At 35.5% G+C, this 22,694-nt stretch overlaps 1 protein-coding gene across 8 annotated transcripts in view; it reads right to left on the bottom strand.

The window, feature by feature from the left end:
- DCAF6 (DDB1 and CUL4 associated factor 6) overlaps positions 1-22,694 on the bottom strand; it is a 92,406-nt gene that overhangs the window by 7,128 nt on the left and 62,584 nt on the right. For 5 of the 8 annotated variants that reach the window (XM_071813976.1, XM_065852853.2, XM_065852890.2 and 2 more), the window contains 6 exons: positions 22,330-22,435; positions 18,469-18,584; positions 17,590-17,682; positions 17,093-17,414; positions 12,242-12,283; positions 5,034-5,172 (listed from right to left, as the gene is read on the bottom strand). In XM_071813976.1, the coding sequence (XP_071670077.1) occupies positions 5,034-5,172; positions 12,242-12,283; positions 17,093-17,414; positions 17,590-17,682; positions 18,469-18,584; positions 22,330-22,435 (818 nt within the window). The remainder of the gene's footprint in view (positions 1-5,033; positions 5,173-12,241; positions 12,284-17,092; positions 17,415-17,589; positions 17,683-18,468; positions 18,585-22,329; positions 22,436-22,694) is intronic. The other 3 variants (XM_065852871.2, XM_065852899.2, XM_065852862.2) reach the window with 2 other exon arrangements.

Consider the following 22,694-nt stretch of genomic DNA (forward strand, 5'->3'; position numbering starts at 1 on the left):
TCCCATAATTACTTCGTTCATGTATCTGAGCACCTTTGCAAAATATTTGAAGTGATATGGCTAACATTTGTCACGTATCAGTAGTGTTCCCATGCTATCAGCAACAAGTACATGTAATACATTGCCAACATGGACTGTTTACTTTTTTTTTTTTATGTTGCTGTGTATAAATTTAGAGAGCAAGATAAAAACTATCTGGCAAAGGCATTGAGTTGTTTGAGGGTCTACTGTTCACACTGAAGGTCATTCTAACATCTTGGGTCAGTTTATGCAATTTTAGTTTGCACTGACTGGAATAGCATCACACAAATTATTACAATTTTTAGATCACATACTCAGAAATCCTAATTGGATAATCTTTGGTTTTGGACTACAGCTAATTCTTCTGTAATGTTATTGATACACAGTAGTTTGACCCTGGATTATAGCTGGATGTAATTAAAACATTTGAGGAATGTTGGAGAACTGTACATTCGAAAAAGGAAATTGTACACCTCCCAGAATAACACAGTAATAATTTTTACTTGAAAGATGCCGAAATTACTGAAGAATAACCAGAATAACCAGAAAAGATGGGAGGAAATTCACAAAGATGGCATTATGAGTTAAATGTACACATCTGTTTGTGCCTGAACACAACTGGGCTGGACGTACCATTGACTGAAGGCCATTGCAGCAAGATCCATGGGCCTTTAGGAGGCTTCCAGAAAACCAACCACCTCTCACCACAGCTGTGTAGTTCGTTGTGGTGTCTCATGGTCCATGCATGCTTGGGCTGCTCCCTTCTGGCAGCTGCTCCAGGGAGCCTCAGCAGCGCTAAGGGCAGCTGATGGAAAGCTTTCTTTGGAGCAGGGGGACCGCCTCAGCAGAGACGGCAAAGGTTTCCTGTCATGTTCTGCCTTTCTACACCTGCCATCAAGGGACAGCCTCTGCTGCTCTCCATGCAATGAAGAGAGGAACAACATCCTCCGGGTAAGAGGAAAAGGGGAGTTTTAGGGGACAGCATGTTGATGCTTTAGGCTAGTATACTATATAGTGGGTTATTGCCTCATCTATTTCTTTTTCCTTGAAGTGCTATAATTCAGTAGGTATTTAAACCTTCTGTCTTAAGCTCCATAAACACTCACAGTCTCATCACTATCGTTGTTCTGGATGCACATTTGCTAACAATGCTGTGAATACTTTTATAACGAAAGGACCATCTCCCCCTTCAAAATGGCTAAACGGTCTTGTCCCTGATTCTGAGAATTAAAGAACACATAGAGTCAATGACAAGATAGCTAGCTTGACCTACACTTGACTTCAAAAAGTCTTTGGGAGACAGGTGAGTAGATAAATCTGAACTTTTTTCTCCTCCTTGTTCCCATCCCTCTTTCCAAAATATGCTAGTGTCATAGGATTATAAGAATAATGTATTATCTGATAATCATTTGTACCTAGTAGTTACATTTTTGTACGGATATATATATCTATTATTTATACTAGACTCTACTATTTTTATTTCTTAAACGTTATTTATAAATTATTACTTGGGTAGTAAATGCTGTATTATTTATTAATTGAGTATTTACTAAGTTAGTGGGAAAACCCAGACTCCTTGAGTGTTTCACAGATCTGCAGTCTCATGAATTTTGGAACGGAAGATGGCTGAAGCAGTCAGCATTACAATGAAAATGATCATGCAAATGACAGAGAAACTGCAGGCCAGGAAAGAGTGGCAGTAGTATCAGATATCCATTTCCTGGAAATATAATGATATTATTCTACACCTGTTACATTCAAGATACCCTTACGATTACAGCCTGAAAGAATGTGGCTTATTCAATTTCTGAACCAAAAAAAAAAACCAATGTAGAATATTTTTTTCAAGAACCAACTATTAGGTTTCTTAAATGTAGAATAATCTTTCAACAGCAAGGCCTCTCTGTCCTCCCTTCCTAAAAAGATGTAACTCAAACGAAGCCAAACAACTGGTCTGAACAAACAAGAATGAGCCGCTTCCTTCACTAATGATTAGAATCTTCTTCAGGAATCACTTCTGATTTTATTCAGAGTAGGACATCAAAATTCGCTAAACTTTTTCAAATAGGAACAGGCTAAGCAGCAGTATGATTCTCCATTGCTGCCCTACATTATCTACGGGGTGAGAGTTTAGATGGAGTGGCAGAAGGAGAAAGGACATTGCTTCAAGAACACTTAAACCTCAGTCACAAGATGTGAGCTGAAAGCTCCACAACAGTCCCATGTTTGTGCTGGAGAAAAGAGTCTGGAAGTTAAAATGTAATTCTACACACAAGATTACACTTTAAACAGTTAGCAATACCTCTTCCTGACTCTTTCAATTGACATATACCAAGCAAAAGTGATACATATGTAAACAGAAGTTTCCTATGCAGCAGGTTCCAGGGTTCACACAGATAGGTCCAATGTTTAGTATTTATGAATATCTCCAGCATAAGGGACAGGATTTTGAGTTTGAGACCATATACAAAGAATTCTACTATGGAATTATTTTCCAGGCAACACATCATAATAAAGCTCCAAAGAGGACAGTGCCTGCATCCTTATCTTTCTTTTTGCATAGTTTTCTCAGAAAACACACTGGAGAAAAGGACAGGGACATTGCGTTACTCTGTGCTTTGCCCCAGCTATCTTGATTTAAAAATCACCATGATAAAGAATCATATTAGTAAGCTGAGCCCTTACTGTTGTTAAAAATATATTCTTTATTTCCATAATGAGCATGTCCAGTTTTAAATTTCAGGCTTGCTAAATCTTTGTACATAATATGTACCAATTATTGCAGTCAGTGCAATAAAGTCAGCCTGATACCTAAAAATAAGCCAGAGAAACTGCATTCCTGGATTCTGTAGTGAAAGATGTGCTTCCAATATATTCATCTTTGTGCAGTTTTTGTCTTGTATCTCCTCTTAATATGTATTTTTCAACGTTCTGTTAGAAGTACATCTAAACGACCTCCAATTATAAATAAGTTTGTATTTAATTTCCGAATTACGACTTCTTCCTGCTTCCTTTGTATTCTTTCACGTAACTGCTGACTTTACATTTCTAATATTCATAAAACCTACTTCTGGCACCACATAAATTATCAGAATTAAAATTCACATTTAAAAACTTCATTTTCAATCTCATATACACACTCAATTTTATTGTATGCATACTTATCCTATTTACTAGGTACACACAGATGGTCTATTGAAGCCAAGTTTCCTAAGTCAACATTTCAAAAGGGGACTTGAGGTGAGTGGAATAGAGGAAGAATGGCATATGTATATGTAGGGAGATAATACTAGGACTGGAGGGAAAAATAGCGAGGAAGAGACAGGAGAGACAAAGAACTAAAGCCACATGGCAAAAGACAAATTTTGAAGAAAAAGAAAGGGATTTGGGGCTCACAAGAGCCTTTTTTTCTTCCAAGAGCTAAAGAGAAACAAGAAATCCCACCCCCCCGATCGTTCCACTACCATCATACTCCCTGCTGTCATACTTTCAGGTCTGTTTCATTAAAAAATGGTAACACCTAGTACTCTAGTGACATCATTGAAGTAGTTAAATGGCAATGATCTGCATGCTGGACCTAAAAATGTTCCAACACTGCCAATGGTGCAAGCAAACATCAAGATAATGCTACTTGTCTTTTACTTTCTGATAATGTAATAATTACACTTAAAATATGTTTATTAAAAAATTATAAGATTGCCAATTTAAGTCCTCAAACATAAGGAAGGATCAGAATTATTCAATCTGTCTGCACAACTTTAATTCATCTGCCTTATATATATGTATTAAAATCGTTCATGTAATTGACAAGACAACTTTATCCCTGGGCTGCTCAGGGGTGCGAGAAACAAGACCTCTAAGATGTCTCCTTCACAAATTTTCAAGGGAAATACCATAAGCCCCTGCCTTGTAGGAAATAGATTATTCGTAACAAAAAAGTTGGCCACCATAAAAACCAAGAAGTAAAATTACATCATCTTCCATTGTGTGCATTCCTTGTCATAGAAGCCAAACAACAAATTCCATTAAATAATCTGTAGGATAACACATATGCAGATGGAGACTGAATTAAGACCACTCAGGCAAGCCTAGGTTTAATACCTCTCAATCAAAAAGTGCTTGATGCTACGACTTTTAAACTAATGGGTTTTCAAGCAATTAAAATTAATTTCTGAAATACAGTGCAAACCTCCTTGTCATTAGTAAAAGTTTATTCTAAGCCCTGTTGCTTATGTAGACTGAAATATGCATTTACTGAAGCATTTCCCCCCATGTAATGAAAGCCATTCACATAAACTCCAGAAAATTGCTTTTGGAGGTAGAGGGACTACTCCTTAGAGTAATACACCTGCTACTACAAAATACCATCTAGTACTCAGAACTTTACATCTTCAAAATACTGTAACAAGCAAAAAAAAAAAAAAAGGCAAGGAGAATAGCATTTGTTTCTCATGCACCATTGTTTTCTAAATGAAGTAACTGCATTTTTCTTAAAATACAGTATTTCATATAAAAAAACCAGAGTATCTACAGATACTACAAATTACAATTTAATAACTAGTACTATCTCCTTTTTTTAATTCAGAGATGTAGAGGCTCTTCAAAACTATTATTTAATCCTCACTTCCCCTTTCAAGCTTCTCAAAATTATAAGTTTATCTTTAACTTTAGAGAGCTTAGAAAGGAAAGTAAAGATTAAATCATAATTTTGAAGGTAGGCACATTTTATACCACTTAAGCTGACAAGCAAAATGAAAAAAGTTAAGAAAAATACCTAAGATTTCAAAGGAAGTTAAGGGGAGAGAGCCTTAAATTCAAGAAAACTTAAATGCCTAGCATGGTGACATGAGTTACACTAATTTTAATTTTCACTTAGTGAAAATTATGTGACTTCCAATCAAATATACAAGAAAAAGTGCTTATAATACATTAGAATATCCTTTTTGGCAAGTGTAGTTGCCAGATTCACTCCCTAAAATCTCTACAGTTCCCAAAAGAGACAGAGTTCGTACCATTGTTCGGGAGTTTCGATGACCTTTATAAACCATCTTTATTAAAGGACGTCTAATATTCAACGTTTCCAATTCTTCCATTTCTTTTCTTTCTTTCCTCCTTCTGAAGAGCTCCTGAATGCGGGCAACAGCAGATCGTCTGTAAATTGCAGACAAAGAGAACACTACTGAAAGTCCATCTCTAAACACTGAAATGGGCTATCAAAAGGACTATAAAATAATAATTAGGCACTCAAAAACACACTCCCCATAACTTTGGAACAGACATCAACATTATCCCAAATGTAAAATTACAGACTTTAATTTTTCCATCCTGGCTTAGAACAATAATAGCATGCAAGACAGTGGAATGTCAAGTGATGCAACATTTTATTCCCTCTCTGAAGAACAAAACCAAACTTCAACTGTTGGCAAAATTCACATGCTATTTTATTCTTCAGTGATAGAGAGAGATCCTCCACCCATAACGAGGTAGCAAAATTCTAAAGTGAAAATCCTATGCCAAAACGAAACTTTTTAAAATTTAAAAAGTTATCAAGGATCTAGTGAGCCTTCCAGTGTGATTTGGTTTTTTACCCCGAATTTAATTAAAGGTATTTCTCTTCACTGTTTCTGCATGATAAGACTCAAGATTTAGGCAGCTTTTAAAAAGTTACTACTAAAGTGAGAGATGGTTTGAGATCAACTATTGTAGCAGCTATCCCATACGTTAGCATGAGGGATACAGCTGAAGATTTCCTAGAATAACAAAGAAAAGTTAGCTATATCATATTATATTATATTATATTATATTATATTATATTATATTATATTATATTATATTATATTATATTATATTATATTATATTATATTATATTATATTATATTATATTATATTATATTATATTATATTATATCATATCATATCATATTATATTATATCATATTATACTATATTATATTATATCATATCATATCATATTATATTATTTTGTTTTATGAATGTTTAATTCCAGGAATCTACTGTGAAAACACCCTGTTGCCAAAGTTTTCCTGTTTAGCTCTGAAGTTCCCAGCTTCCCATAATTCCAGTTACAACCAAACTGTCATATCTCAGCACCTGCAGCCTCTTTTTCTTCTTTTATTCCATGTCAGGGTTGCTACTGGCTTTGAGGTCCTGAACACAATCCAAGGGGAATGTCACTCTCAAGTTACAGATTTTAGTGGAATGCAAGGAGTTTATATGATCCTGAAAGCAAACTGAAAAGCAAACTGAGCCGGAACTGAAAGCTAGTACCAGAAAGCTAGTAACTTGAATTTGCTCACAAATAATGTGGTTTGGTGTTTTAGTCACTGATCCTGGAGACTCTTGCAACAAGTCCCCTTTTCAAGCAAAACACCCACCACATCTATTCATAACTAATTCTCACGGCCAGTGCTCTGCTTAGACTTTTGTTTCATTTTTGTCATAGGAGAAAGTTGGACCAAAAAAATTAAGGTAAAGAAAGTGTTATCCTACAGGTAGGCAAAGAAATAAAATGAATCCAAGTTATGAGTCATTAACACAGATTAAAACAAACAAAAAAAACCAAACAAACAAAACAAAACCAAACCTGTCATACTAAGATCTTCTAATTTAGCTAAGCTTTTAGAAGATATTTTAATACTTATTTTTATAGAAACTAGAAGAGATTTGCAAGTACTAGCCAAAAGATCCACTTAACAGTGGACTATTTATTATAATGCATTTCTTAGAAGTTTGTCTAGCAAACAATCCCAGAAAAACCAGACTGTTACTGCTCCCTTTGCAAGAGTTTTCTATCCCCTCAAAATCTCATATCTGGGCAATTTTCTAGTTCCTCCTTCTTATACTACACTAAATAAACATACTGTATTTGTTAGTTAGTCCATATAATAGATGGAGTCTCAACTTTAATCTTCAACAGACTTAAGAGTTCTTCACGAAGTCTTCATACAAAGGAGAAAAAAAAGAAGCCCATATTTTTGATCTACTCTGCTTTGAAGATCACAGAATTATTCTCTTCACCAGTTTAAATCTACGTGAAGGAAAAATAAGGGTGGCATGTACATGACAGGCTGCATAAAACACAGAAACTTTAAACAGTTATTTGTACATATTTGGTTTCACACTTGTTTTTAAGAAAGGAAGTTTTTGTTTGAGAACGTGAAAGTGAGAATCCTGTAACAACTACTCTGCTACCAACACCGTCAGTGATCACACAGCTTTGGAACCAGCAGACAGCACAGTAAGGTCCTTTCGGCTCCTGAAGCACACCTGCCAGCCTTACATCTAGCACTTACTATAATTGCTATTTGTATTTTCAGTGTAGTTATCCACATTAATTAATTAATTAAGGATGTGCAGTTGAAAAGCTGAGTTAAACATCATTAGAACTGACAAAGCAGAAGACTTGTGTAGCTCTTTCAGAAGGGTTACCTGCTAGAGAGCAGTAGCAAGTCGTGGAATTAGAACATGGGATTAAAGTAACTAACTGGTAACCCAAAGTAGTTTCTTGCATAATTTGTGTTTTAGCATCTCTAGAAAAATGAATCTCCTCCTCTAATCTCCCCAGGCTTGAATGCAGACATTACAAAAAACCCTCAAAACTATTCAGCAGTCAGAATCATGCATTTTTAAATAAAAGCAGAAGCACAGAAGCAACTTGCAGTAAAAACTGTCTTTTAGCTAAATTCAGCTCTGAACTTAACCTGATTTTGGGCCTTATTTTAAAAATGCATGACTGGATTGATATTTTGTTATTTTGTAAAGTTCGTGACTACCTTCAACAGGGAAAATGCAGCCAAGCACACACAGGTACAACTGTGATACTGTTACCAGGCGCTCTAATGACATACTGCTAAAAGCAGGAACCAGGCAGAGGCAAGTCTTTTCCAGAAAAGCTAAATATGAGTCCAATCTAATGACACTTCAGAACAAAGAATGTTACCGGAAAAGGATTCTCTCCGAGACGTATTACTCTTTCCATAACTACACACTTTCTCTATATATTTAAGTCACACACAAAAATTAAAAATTCAAATATGGTTTTGTGGCTTTTTAATTTTCATTTGTATTTGTGATAAGCAACACCTATCTGTGCCAACATAAACTTAGGCAGTAGCCTAATCACTTGGAGCATCAGCAGATACAGAAGCACACTGTGGAATTTGTATTGTTCTGAAATTGAGGCTAAGCGAAGGCTGACTGTGAGCAGCTGCTTCCCTTCCAACCTTTGTAGTCTTCAAGTACAACGTGTCAGATAATGTAATTTACACACATTGTGTCAGTAACTCCATCAATTGATACAGTTTTATTATGCATTCACATTTGGGCGTCAAATAATGAAGATGGCTGAAAACTGCTGGATCTAGATTAATGTTATTAATTTTATGGTACAGAAAACATTGGGTCTTATAAAGCCAACGAAACTGAACTTTAAGTTACGCCCTCATATGGTAAGTAGTGTTCTGACTTCAGAATAATTCAGTAGTACTTTCAGGTTTGCAGGTATAAAGCCTTTTCAAGTGTGTTTTGTTGAATGTTATGGTACATTAGTGCAATACCTTACAACAGAGTTGATGTGTGTATTAACAGTTTAACAAGATGATACTTGGTACTTTCATTACTTTCATTACTTCAATGGAGTGTGCCTTGTGGAAAGATAAGTTTTAAATATTAATTTCACAAGTAAGAAGATAGAGATGAACCAGAGCACAACTTCTCCCCTTATTATCAGACAGGTTTGAAGTCTTCAAAGTTGATTGCTGTAAACATGAATTATCAAATTAGGCTTCAGATGAGCGGAATAGGCATTTAGGAGTGAAGCCATTATAGTCTTTCAATTAAATATAGATTGAGGGAAAAAAAAAGGCCCAAACCACAAATACCCTGTGATGTAGACTTATCCACAGCAATGTATTACACACAGAGAGAAATGGAAAAGATGTAAACATGTAAGTTAATCCTTAAAAAAACAAACGTCACATAAGGCATTTTCTGTATATTTACAAATTCTGAATTTTTAACAAATATCTATGTAATGTACACAATTAAATAACTAGTTCATTTCTTAAAGCACAATATGTCACATATTGCTCTTCGGAAAAAAAAAAAAAAATTATTTTAGAGAGCTGCATACCTCATTTCCTAATCTATGTTACTCAGCAATTTCCAGCTACCTAGCCCTGCATGTTTTAAAACAACTATGCTCTTCTACTAATTAGAAGAGAGACAGACAAAATTAATTATATGTTTTTTAAAAGAGGGAAAATTGAACAATTATCCATCAACTGAATCTGTAAACAATCTACAGGAATTCTGCTACAAACTTGGTTCCATTAGAGGCCCAGATGTAGTGGCTGCCATAAAATTAGTCAGGTACCCTAGATAACCCTGCATCTTCTAAACACCATTGTCTCAGATGGATCACCTCCTGAGCTAGGCTGCAGCAGTTGGCTGTAAAGCTCACGTGTACTTTCTTCCTTTTTCCATCCCTCTTGTCTCAGCTCTGTATTGAGTATCAAGCTCGGTATCGATTTCTCTAGTATTAAGAATTTTTGTCACTTCTTAAGTTTCCAAACTTACTTATACACACAGACATTGTCTCTTTTTGCTAAGTACCAGAAACGCCAGGTTCTTCTCTTCTGCTCTTTCAAGTTTGGGGTTTTTTTTCCACTCTTGTTGCTATTTTCTCATTTGAACTATTTTCCCTATTGCAAACAACCACAGGGAACCCAAGGCTTATAACCATTAATTTAGAACCTCTTTCTCTGATGTCTTATGGTTATTTCTTCATTGACTATGTAGAGAAATCCACCTGCCAGCTACCATGCCCAAGAATTCCAGCCGTGTGTCTTAAGCTACTGTCGTCACAGAATCACAGAATGGTTGGGGTTGGAAGGGACCTTTGGAGGTCATCTAGTCCAACCCACCTGCTAAAGCAGGTTCGCCCAGAGCAGATCACCCAGGAAATGTGTCCAGGCAGGTCTTGAATGTCTCCAGAGAAGGAGACTCCACAACCTCTCTCGGGCAGTCTGTTCCAGGGATCTGGCATCCTCAAAGTAAAGAAGTTTCTCCTCATATTCAGATGGAACTTCTTGTGTTTCAGCTTGTGCCTGTTGCCCCTTATCCTACCGCTGGGCACCACTGAAAGGAGCCTGGTCCCATCCTCTTGACACCCACCTTTGAGATATTTATAAGCATTGATAAGATCCCCTCTCAGCCTTCTCTTCTCCAGGCTGAACAGACTCAGCTCTCTCAGTCTCTCCTCATGAGAAAGATGCTCTGGACCCCTAAAAATCTCTGTAGCCCTCTGCTGGGCTCTCTCCAGTAACTGCTTGTCCTTCTTAAACTGAGGAGCCCAGAACTGGATGCAGTACTCCAGATGTGGCCTCACCAGGGCAGAGCAGAGGGAGAGGATAATCTACCTCAACCTATTTGCCACACTCTTCCTAATACATCCCAGGATGCCATTGGCCTTCTTGGCCACAAGGGCATGTTGCTGACTCATGGTCAACCTGTTGACCACCAGGACTCTCAGGTCCTTCACCACAATGCTGCTTTCCAGCAGGTCAACCCCTAACCTCTACTGGTCCCTGGGGTTATTCCTCCCCAGGTGCAGGAAAGTCAAATGAAAGTCAAATACCGCTCAGTATGGTGACTAATGAATAAGCCATTGTACTGATCTTCACCTCAAGCCATGAGTGCTCTCAGTATTTTACCCTTCTGTTTTTCCTCCCCATCTCACTGGGGCAAAGTGAGTGAGCAGCTGTGTGGGGCTGAGCTGCCTGCCAGGGGTTAACCCCTCAACCACCATATTAAAATATATCCCTTTTCTAAATATCAAGATTTGGTTATATTTCTAATTGTAACTACTTAATGACCATATTCCTTTAGAAGTCTCTGAACATACAGAATATACTTACTACTGCTGCCAAAACCAAGGACAAAACCATCATGTTAACAGCACACTGGCTCTACCTTAAAGTCCAAGTCATTTCACTGCTGATCATGTGAAAAGAGATGTTTACCATAATGCACTCCAAAGTCATTTCCTGGCCTTCCAACGCAATCAATATTTCAACAGTTCTCAGCTACAAAACATTTGTAAATTTTCACCTGACATGCTGCAGAATGACAATGAAAATCGGAGAAAAATACACCGCGAAAAATTCTGTGCTGAATACGTAATTCATTTTTATATTAAATAAACAGCGATATGAAACAAATATTCCCATAGGCTGTGCTGAAGAGTTAAAGAACCCCATAGTAAGCACGTTTAATATAGAATGAATGCCTATAATGAAATGTAAAGTACAAAATGTACACAGATACATGAACCTTTAAGAAAGTTGCAGAGTTAAATTAATGTATTCCAATTGTAGCTAAAATTGGAAGAGAAGATAAAGAAATATACGCCTGCTCTATTTTTCTGCAGGCATTTCAAATATAGGACTCAGGGTGAGTCTTTTAAAAAATCACCTGTCAAGTATTTTCCTTTCCAGCCACACAAAACCAATATGTTAATTTTCACCACTAGAATAATTTTGTGCCATTTTCCCTTTATATAGCCTTTGGCATTAAATCACAGTAGACAGTTTCTCCCTCTTATGACAGGTGGCCAAACACAATTGCTCAAATTGCCTTTTATGTTCCTACAAATCATTCACTCAAGTATTTCAATTAAGAATACAAGATAAAGTGACTTTTTAATTTAATTTCATTAGAAGAAATACTGTATAGGATATAGCATGTATCTTGTTAAATATGTATTGTCAAATATAGCTTTATTAGTTATGCCTTTCCATAACCTTGTTCAGGCAAAAAATATAAGCCATCTCTGATACTTATATTGTTATATTTTTGTCCAGAACTGGGTGTTCTCTACTACCAGACAAAGCAAATCAGCAGTGGCACATGCAAATATAACTCGTTGCTTTTTATAGACTTCACACTTTTCAAATTCCATTAATTTCTACAGCACACAACAAAAAGGTTAATAGGTTGTTAAATGTATACGCTGACATTTCTTTTCAATTTCCATGCAATACATGCAACTAAATATAACTCAAGCAATACGCTCTGTAATTCATAGCATTTAAAGTACAGTAATTTTTAAAATGCCAGTTAGATAGGAAAAACAAGAATCTGATAAATCCATTATATGGCAATAAAAAGGAGGAGGGGAGGAAGAAAATAATTAATTACCTCATTATTCTATCACCTATCGCTGTTCCTCTGATATTATATCTAGTAAAGGGAACAACAACTAAAGTCATTCAAAAATGCTCAGTATCATGTTTTTAAAAGGTTAGCATCTATTACAAAATGTGCTCTACGTGTTCCAACTGAAAAGATTCCCTGTCCTCAATGTGTTAGTATATGAAACTACTTTGATTTCAGCAAAAATCGTATTCAGATTACGTAACAGTACACAAAGTTGATCTTATAAAACAAAGTAATTCTTCATAGATCATGGTAGAAGTGGAAGCAGCTGCGTAATCATTTCCATTTTACATTCATATGTGTTTGAAATTTTAACCTACTAGTTTAACATTCTCCAGGCTTAGCCTCTGCTCATAGATCAGTTTCTGATAAAGTGCAAACAAAATTAATTCAGTCATTTAAGTAGGAAAGCAGCCCTCAGAGTTGTTTCAACTGATTTGTGAAAATTAAGATCAATCCATTAAAAACTACACTCTCTGTGCATGAAGTACACAGATTTTGCATAGATTTTTTCCCCCACAGATTACGAAGTATGGTGTCAAGGCAAGACATATTCTCTATCTTTGTTCCAACTAAATTTGCTGGACTTAGTAAGTTTGAAAGAAGATATGCTATGTGCATACTTCAAGACTTAAAAACCTGCATATCTCATATTTGTAAGAGAAGGGATCCTTACTTATAGACTCAATAGAAAGCCCAGGTTATTTTCTCCATTGAGTATCTACCTAAACTACCCTGCTGCACAAAACAGGACTAATTTTGTTTAATTTAGAAATATTCTGTGCAGTGCCTTATACATTTTGTTAAAAAGAGCACGTATTGGCTAGCCCAGTTACAATAAAAGAATTAACTTTTTATCTTCACCATTCCTATCGTGATGCTCAGTGACTACAGAAAAGCCAGATGTCACATTCTCAGTTATTTCTTTCAGAGAAATGTCCTTCTGTGTCAAAACTATTCCTAGCTGACTCCTAGTCAACATTCATCTGACTTAGCCAATTTATCAACCAGAGGATCATGGTATTTCTACACATTGTGCTGCTACTATTCTATGTCCTTTCCAAAATATTAAAGCAGGTGCAATCTCTGTGTTTCTGTATCTGCTGCACAACCTACCCTGACAGTTCAGTTTCAGGTTACTTGGTGAGAAATCTATCTTCATTGTGTTTTGAGATTTATAAACATCCACAAAAAGAGATTATGGCCCTTGTATCTATTCTCAGATTATATGTGAGAGAGAGAAAAAGACCTAGTCCTCAGTTTGAAAATGTTAGAAGTTGGATTTGTACCCAAACAAAATCCAAATAATAGAAGCTCTGTAAACATTACATTTGCAAAAGGGACAACATTCTATTCATAAAACTGAAATCTACATCCATCTTGCTAAAACTGAAGTGTGACCGGTAGAGTTGATCCAGCAGGAAGCTCTCCATTTATTTCCTGCAGGTATTGTCAACAGAGCTATCAAAAGCGTATTTTTGCCTCTTTTCCTTAAGAGAACATTTAAGATAATTTCAGAACACAGAATCAGAACTCCACCCTTCCTTTCTCAGTGGAGAAAACTACTTTGCAGTGGGAAAATGACTCTGTGACAGCTTCCTTTATCTTCATTTCCCCAACTGCAGACTTTCTCCTCAATATAAACAATACCTAGTTATTATATAAAAACCACAACCTAAAGAAACCTAAAATGTTGTAGACAAAACAGGTAGTACTATGTACTGGAAAAGGCTTATTAGTCAAATAGCTTTCAGCATTCTGTTTCAGAAGGCTACAGCCTCTTTTTTTTTCTTTCTTGTCCTAGAGAAAAGTTAGATGATTTTTTTTTTTTTTCCTCACTGCATAAAATAGGTTTAGATTGTTGCAGGCTAGCCTTATAACATTGTCCAGAAATGAAAACAAAAAAAAAAAAACCCACCCACACACAAAAGCCCCACAGCAACTCCCCTCCTAGATATTCCAGAGAGAGAAAAATCTACTTTATTACTTCTGTATTAATGCCATTAATTATCTTATAGGAAGACACATTGGAAACTAAATTATTAGATAAACTTGAGAAAATGAAATTTAGTAAAGGAATTGTTAGGCAACACAATTTACTAAGTGGGAAAAGAGAAAATGTAAGTCTATAGGAAGCATACTGGTGGAGTTCAGCACCAGTCTTGCAGGCAGTTTTCTTTACTATATTTCTAATAGTCTGAGCAAAATATAGGCATGTTCTCATGCAGTGCACTGAGGACATGAGGTTGGGTAACTTTATGAATATAGAGGGGAATGTAGGACCTTGAGAAAAAGAGGTGGGTAGAAATTCAGTAGTATAAAATTGACAGTCATAAACTTCTGAGCTTCCTTCTGGTGAAAGATAAGAACATATTAATTAGAAATGACAAAAGAGGAAAGATTTCAGTACACTAACTGAGGAGAAGAATATAACTACAGCTCACTTGTGTCTCAGAGAATCTTCTCTAGACCAGGAGTAATACTCATACCATTAATCCTAGCAAAAACCAAACGGTTCAGGATGCATAATTCTGGTCTACCATACTCAGGAAAGAGGGGAACATGGAGGAACACAGACAGGAACCAGCACCATGGCAGGAAAACACGAATTTTTACTGTTAGGAGTGAGAAAAATTTGGCACTCTTAATCTAAGTCAGACAAAAGCTGAAAATGGACAGGATGAACATCATTCAAATGATATGCACTGGGTATGAAAACTTTTTTTCAACCAAAACAGTATATTAGCACAAACAAAAATGACTAATTTTTGTCAAATTATACGCATTATAGCAGTAATGCTTTGAGGTAGCTTCCCACCAGCTAAGGGGTCAGCGCAATTTTATATACATTTCATCAGTTTATGAAAGGGATTATATGCTATAACAGATCTCAAAGTAGTAGTAGAGAGGACTTCCAGTTCCTTTCACTCTGTTTCACATAATATATAAATACTAAGAGGGCCTACAGCAAGTCTTCAAGACCACCAGTGCCTATTTTCTATCTAGAATCCAAATTCCTTTAAGTTCACACAGGATGTCTTACTTTTCTTCAGTATCTAAGAGGGCATTTAGAAACTCCCGAAACCAGAAGAACATAACACTAACATATATCTGACTGCTCAGAAGGTAAACTAGAAAACTCCACTGCTTGCACACACACACACAGAAGCAGAAAAAAATGAATTGGTCAGGCATTAAACCTGAGTAATGAAAGCCTGGAGGCAATCCTAAACCAGTAGTGACTTTTTGTGAGGTTTTATTTGGGGGAAGAATAAGGGAGCAAGGGGCTGCACAAAGAATTTTAATTCTATCATTTATTTAGTTGAATCATCTTCCCTATATCATAAATTTAAACTGCTACAGGAAAAAAAATCTCACTGCACACATACAATGAAAAAAGAGCATGTCAAATGAAGTATAACTTAGTATCTACGATGTTTCCACTAGTGGGAAATTGTAACAGTTATATGATACCTGGAAGTGTCATTCTTATTACATTACTACAAAAACTATTACATTGTACAGGTAACATAAAGTGCCTGAAGAGAAGCTAAGACTCCTGCTCGAAAGCAGAAATGGAATTAAAATTGCAGGGCTTTTCACATTTTGTTCTTCAATGATTTGATTGCAATGAACATTTGTCTTGCAATGGAAACTATTTCTGCCATCAGATATTTATCTACAATCCCTTAGTACTGCATAGAAAGTTAATGGATTAAGAAAGAATCTGCATATATTGGCTTTTTCATAAACACTGTGATTTAGTGATAAGAATTACTCATACTATGCAACTACTGACTGTTCTTTTCATCACCACTGTCAATGTGGTGGCTTATGACATTTTTTTAACTGCAAATTATTCAAAACCTTTTCTATACACAACTATTAAATTTTTTATGATGTTCTAATGAATACATATTGTAATGCTGCCTGAAAAGAATTTGCATAGCTAGTGTAAGAAACTAATAGCAAGATAACGCTGCCTTTGAACAGGATAGGAGTAAAGCTAAGGGATCAGACACTAAGTTACATAACATCTAAAACAACTAAAAAAGGTGTTTACTTAAGTTTTACAATAGAGATGTTGCTTAAATAACTATGATAGGTCTTAATATGTCCAAGAATTTAAATTAGTGAACAAAGGTATTAATTAAAAAAGCAATACCAACAGGGGCTAAGTTTACTGAATGATCAAACAGTATGTATGGCTGTTTATATTTTACAAAAAAAAATTCACAAAGCTAACTAAGTGTCTCTTTTATTAATAACGACAACCAGTAATCTACTTTTTTTTGACTGCCAGACATACTGGTACTCAATAACCAACAAAAGGAAAAGGATTACAGAATTTCTCCTTTGAGAAAAAGAAGCAACAACGAAAAATTGAACACAACGGTCTTAATGTACGTACTACAGACAAATACAGCGTTGTTGAACAACAACAGTTAACAGCTCTTGCTTTACCAAAGTAAGAACACCTAAAGTATAGCTGAAAGAAAATGCAGACTCATGTATACAAATTTATTAACTTTCTATACTTAAGACTACTGGGAGTATAATAAAAAACTAACTGTAAATACTTAGCACTGGGGTATTCAGCATGCAATAAATAAGCACAAAGAGGTATTAGATCTAGAGGAGCTTGCCTGGCTAGAAGGGAGAATATAGCTATACATATCTTAGATGTGGGCAAATTAGACCCATCCATCAAGCTCTTGGCTAGTTGCCAAAGAATAACTTATTTTAATTAAGGATACGAAGCCTGGATTTCTAGATCTTCCATTAAAAAAATGCATTTTGCTGAGCAATAGCACAAATAAATATTCCTCTAACCTGTGTCCTGGTCCTCCTCGATACCTTGCCCCTGGGATCAGAACAGGATCATCATCACTATCATCAGTTTCTTGGAGAGCTGAGGTTCTGGTAGAGGACTCGTCTGGAGTTGCAAGACCTGAGGATTCTGCATGTGGCTGAGGTTCATCGTTTGCAGCAAGTGAGTTAGCAGTGGATTCAGCAATTTGACTTGAAATTTCTTGATTTGTACTTTTTTCACAGGAGAATTCTTCCTCTACATTTTCAGAGACAGTGCCAGCATGGGGACCACTTTCTTCTGGTTGGATTCCACAATGCTCATGACCAGGTTTATCTGATAAAGCTAACACAAAATTCAGGGGAAAATAAGTAACAGCATTAATGATTATAGCCTATTTTAAAAGACATTACAAATGGTCACAGAAGTTAAATTATGTATACTGAGTTTATATCAGAAATTTAGTTCCCCATTCTGTACTACTTCACGTAACTAAATTTGAAAGAGTACAGATACATACTTGCTTCTGTTGTCTTTACAGTTTCATCGGTAGTTTTCAGTTCTTCAGCACTTGAGTCTTCCTTGTGAGATTCATCAGGAACTCCTGAATTAACTTAATATTAAATCACATTATTTCATTTAGATGCACAACTATAATGTAAGTAAATCTAAATGATACTAGCACTCCTAGATCAAACCAAAGCAAGCAATCCCCTCCAAAGTCCACATCACTTTACTGACATCTCGGATACTAATCACATAAAAGTCAGTATACATAAACCTATCTAGTTGCCTAGGTCAATACACTAACAAAGAAAAAGGTATTACTTTCTTGTTCCTTAATGTACTTAATATCCTATGCTATGAGAACTTCAGCTGCAAAAATCACATTAATATTCTTGAAACAGATGATCACTTACTGAAAGCTATTATTTCTGAAGGCAGAAATTAAGTTATCCCTCTTTTAAAAGGGATTTACAAAGAAAACCCCTTGGTACCAGTCATTTGACTTGACTGCCCTTTTGGCAATGAGTTGAGCAAGACAACGATGTGTAACAAAATACAGTGACAGCTTGAAAGAAATGTAACAAAGTATCAAGCACACATTTATGATTGCAACGTGCAGTTGTTTTATTTTTGGATACAAACTGGGGAAGAATATGTCCACAAGATAAAAGAATAAGGGTTTTAGAACTGAAGACAGAAAAAGTTAACTTTGTTTATTTGCAACTATTTCAGGTTAGTATCTTTTTCTTTCCTAAATAAATTAATGCTCTATTATGGCTGTATTCTGCCTTCGTATGCATGCATATGAGATTCCCATTGTTTTCAATGGTAGTCATGAACATAGGACAGCAACATTTTTCCTTAACATTACAGAAATAACACTGTATCTTACTTGTCTCTTCATCTTCAAGTCCTGACTCTCCTGAGACTTTTGTCTCTACAGAGTCTTCTTGGCCTTCAGTTTTGCAATGACTTCCACTCCCTCTAGAGCTTGAATTTGTGCTGCTCCTGGCAGCATAACATGTAAAAAAAAAAAAAAAATAGAAATAATGTAAATAGATAATATAACATTGCAATAGCACAGCCTGACCATCATCAACTTTCTCACGGCAATCTCACAATAGCTCCTGGCAGAAGCTACAACTAACAACCTTCACAGTCATTTCAGAATTCTCTTCTGTTATGTCCATCACTACTCATCCCAGACTGTTCCTCTGCATCATTGAATCCTGTTCACTCCTTTTTCTTTTTTTAGTCTTTAAAGGCTTTCTTCATTATTTTCCAAAATACTGTGAGAACTCAAAAGGATTTGTTCTCTTTCACTATTTACACATTTTTTGTAGGTATAAATGATCAGAGATCTTAAAGGTATTACAGGTTGTTAGCTGAGCACTAATACATGATCTTATCCCATCCAATTAAAAAAATGACTCAGATAAAATTCACCAGGTTCTTCACCATTAACTATTACTTCTGTACCTTTTAAGGAATGGGCTTATGATGTCAGGTGTAAGTCCTCAAACTTTCATTATTTCTCAAGATTTATTAGAAGTTGGTACTTGAGATTTACTCTTCACTCATGTTTAGATAGCTATTGTGGAATGCCAATTTCTGTTTGCAATAAGGAAAATGATTCCTCAGGAAATAGTATCACCACTGTCCTGAATGTCATCTAAACTAATGTTTTTAAACTCTCTAGAAAATACCTTATTTTAGGAAATACAAAGCCTTGCTCCTGAGCGCTCTCATTCTCTCCCATCCCATATTTGTGTTATGGCCTCAAACTTTGGCAAATTGCTGGACAAAAGTGGAAACAAAGATGAGTTCTGTGAATTACAAGCATGATTCTCAATAATTTAGACTGTAGTGTTACATGCCGCCTCTTACCTGTATATGTTATTACTAAACTACTTCATATACTATGTTGCTAGAGGTAGCACATGTCTAGTCTAGATTCTTGAGAATCTAGTATAGACTTCAGCGCTTTCATTTTTTACATTAAATATGGGAGCTTTTACTCATCTTGATAATAAATAGTCTGTTTCATTGCTATACTGGATTTGGAGTATGTAAAATATTTTTGTTAGCCCTTAGAGTATTCCTTCTAAATCAAGAATTTTCAGCATTATTTCTGAAGGGACAGACAAGAAGGGTACTACTAAGACACGAAGTTAAAGGTTTTTGCTATTTCATGCCTCTTATGATATAATCACCTTTATTAATATAATCACATTCTGAGCATTAAGACTTTTTTTATTTTACTCTTAGGAATCTACTTCCTAGCTCAATGCTAATATACATTGATGTATTGCTCTAATTTTTACTTCAATGTTATTTTTTACAGCGGCAGTTACATGAAGAGGATGTTTTTGAGAGACCAAAATAACACCCTGTGCTTTCATTACATGAAGCTCTACTATCTGCTTCCATAGTAGGTATTCTGCTTCCCCAGTTCTCCACATAACCCTTTTTTGAACCTCTACCGATTTGAATCAGTTTTCTCAAAAGCAAGATAAGATTGCACACAGCATTCTAAGTTGCAAAGCACAGTTGAGCAGCAGCACCATTAATTCTCAGCCTTGGCTGAAGTCTCCCAGCTGGTGACATCTAGGATAATCCCTGCATTTCTAGTAGCTGCATTATATTGAGAATGAAGCAACTGGTAGTTCCATGTCCTCCATTTTATCTTCAGAAGATCCCCAACTTTAAGATTAGGCATTTGTTATTTGTCCTCAACTGCATAATTTTGTTATATTTAAAATTGCCACCCACTTCTATTACTCCATTCTTCGGCACGACGTTCTTAGTTAACCTCTGAACTGACAATGCCCTGCAAATTTGTCTGGCTTAGGAAATGTTTTTTCCTCTCACTATGCACACAACACTATTCACTACAAAAGCTCCATTAAGTTATTTAACCACCATGATTAGTTTCTTTATCGATCTACCAGTCCCACCTTCAACAGAAGGTCAGCATGGAACTGGAAATCCAGATAGTTTCTCTCAATTACACCATTTATATTTCTAGAACCCGTTATTCTGCCAAATACAATGCATTGAATCATGCACATTCTAGCTCCCATAATTTTGGTTTATTTCCCACGTACTGCTTGTTTTAATATGCCTTTCTATCAGAACTGTCCTAAAGCTTTGAATATTGCTACCATTAGTCTTAAGAGATCATGATGTTTAGAACCTCATTCTCCTTCAGTGTTTGTTGCTTGTCATTCACATGAGGCTACCCTTGGTCCAAGAGATTTGTTAGAGTATTTGCTATTAGACGGAATAGATATGCTTCCCCCTGCTTCCCTCCCCTCAATCCTGAGATGGAGCTTACTCCTGCTTTGTCCAATTTTTCTGAAGTAATTTCCAAGTTTAATTCTCACATAAGTCGCATTTAGTTCCCATGACCTTTTCATCAACACCTTCAACTTTACTGGAAACTAATATGAAGTATTTATTTAGTTTTTGCCTCCTCTCAGTATTTCTTAATTGCTCTTCCATTCTCACCGCAATGCAATTAAATGAATAAAGAAGTTTATCCCATTTGTTTTTATACTCTTTGAAAAATTAAAGTTAAATTTTAGTAGTCTTTGCTTAGTCTTTACTTCCCTAGTTACAGATTTTGGTAAAGAATAATTTTCCTGTCCCTCATCTCTATTGCCTGTACACTCCGCTTTTTCTTAGTATTGTCCTTGAGGTTGTTCATTGAGTTGTTAATTCAAATTCTCCATCTTCAGAATCACTTATTTCATTAACTGTTTCCAGTGTAAAATGCGTTTACCAATTTTTGTATTAAAACAACTACAGAAATAAAATGTTAATGTTGTTTAATAAAATTTGAGTTCCATGTTACAGTGGTAGTAATATTATTACACTAAAAACACTAGAATGGATGAAGTCTTTGCTAATGTTCTGTTTCTCTTGTGAAATTTGCCTATCCTAAAACATTAAACAAAGATGACTACACAACAAAATGCCAAATTCATTAAAAGCATTACAGCAAAACTAATTATTTCAAAGCTTGCTGGATTTGGACTCTAAATAGTAAAACAGTCTGATAGACTGGCTGAATGTTAACTGTCACAATATTTCAGATTCACATGGGTAAAGTCTTCACTCTTGTGAAAACACACAGAATACTGCTAGAGTTTTCAAAATGCTGTGGGCAAAATATATTTTATGTCTGAAGGCACAGCACTTAAAAGTAACTAAATGTGGTTGCTTTTTTCCCCAGTAACAAATGCCAGGAACCATTTCTACTTACTGTCTTCTACAATAGTTTTGAAAACATAAACAAATAAATAGGAACAGAAGGAGATAAATTGTTTTGGGAATTGTTTTAGTGATTAACTTTGATACAAAACCAAGAAAGGGAGGGCAGTTATCAACACTGTGCATTTATTATCTTTAAAGGATGCCATCACTGTAATATCTAAATAGTGCATAAAGTTAGTATCTTAACCACATGCATTCATCAGAGGGTTTGATGAAGACAACACTTTTCAAACTATATTAGCATTAAAGAGATTCACAGCAAATATCACAAAAAAAACCCTCTTGCACAAATTTCATGTTAAAGTAGCATTGTCTTTTACATTCTGAATGCGTTAAGGACTACAGCCACTTCAAATCATCTACATACATCTAAAATATACATATGCCATATGGAAAAATAATTTATCTCATGCTAGACAAGTGTTAGTGATATGTGCTGATCAATAACCAGTCAAAAATAAAATTAACTTCTTACCACTCATCAGTAAAGTCCAGTTTTATTGTGCTTGTAGTTGTTCCTTCTGTACTGTAGTGCAAACTTAAAACTGGTTCACCTGTTCCTGTTCGTGGCTTATCACTCTCTAGAAAAATGGGGTTGATAAAGTTTCGATGAGCATCAGTAATATACATAAAGCTGTTATATTTCTGAAGATTTATCTAATTGTCCTGACAAAGGCTAAATGAGGTAGTAACATGTACAATGTCTATTTAAGATCTCTTATAGCCGAAGCAAAAAGTTAAGAAGTTTCAGAGTAAACACACCACATTTGCAATGCTTTAAAAATGTACTAAAATTATTTGTATTTATAAGAGTAAACAAAGAAGATGCTGTCCTTCAAC

Source organism: Patagioenas fasciata, chromosome 1, assembly GCF_037038585.1.
Source record: "Patagioenas fasciata isolate bPatFas1 chromosome 1, bPatFas1.hap1, whole genome shotgun sequence".
In the NCBI taxonomy this organism is placed as follows: Eukaryota; Metazoa; Chordata; class Aves; order Columbiformes; family Columbidae; genus Patagioenas; species Patagioenas fasciata.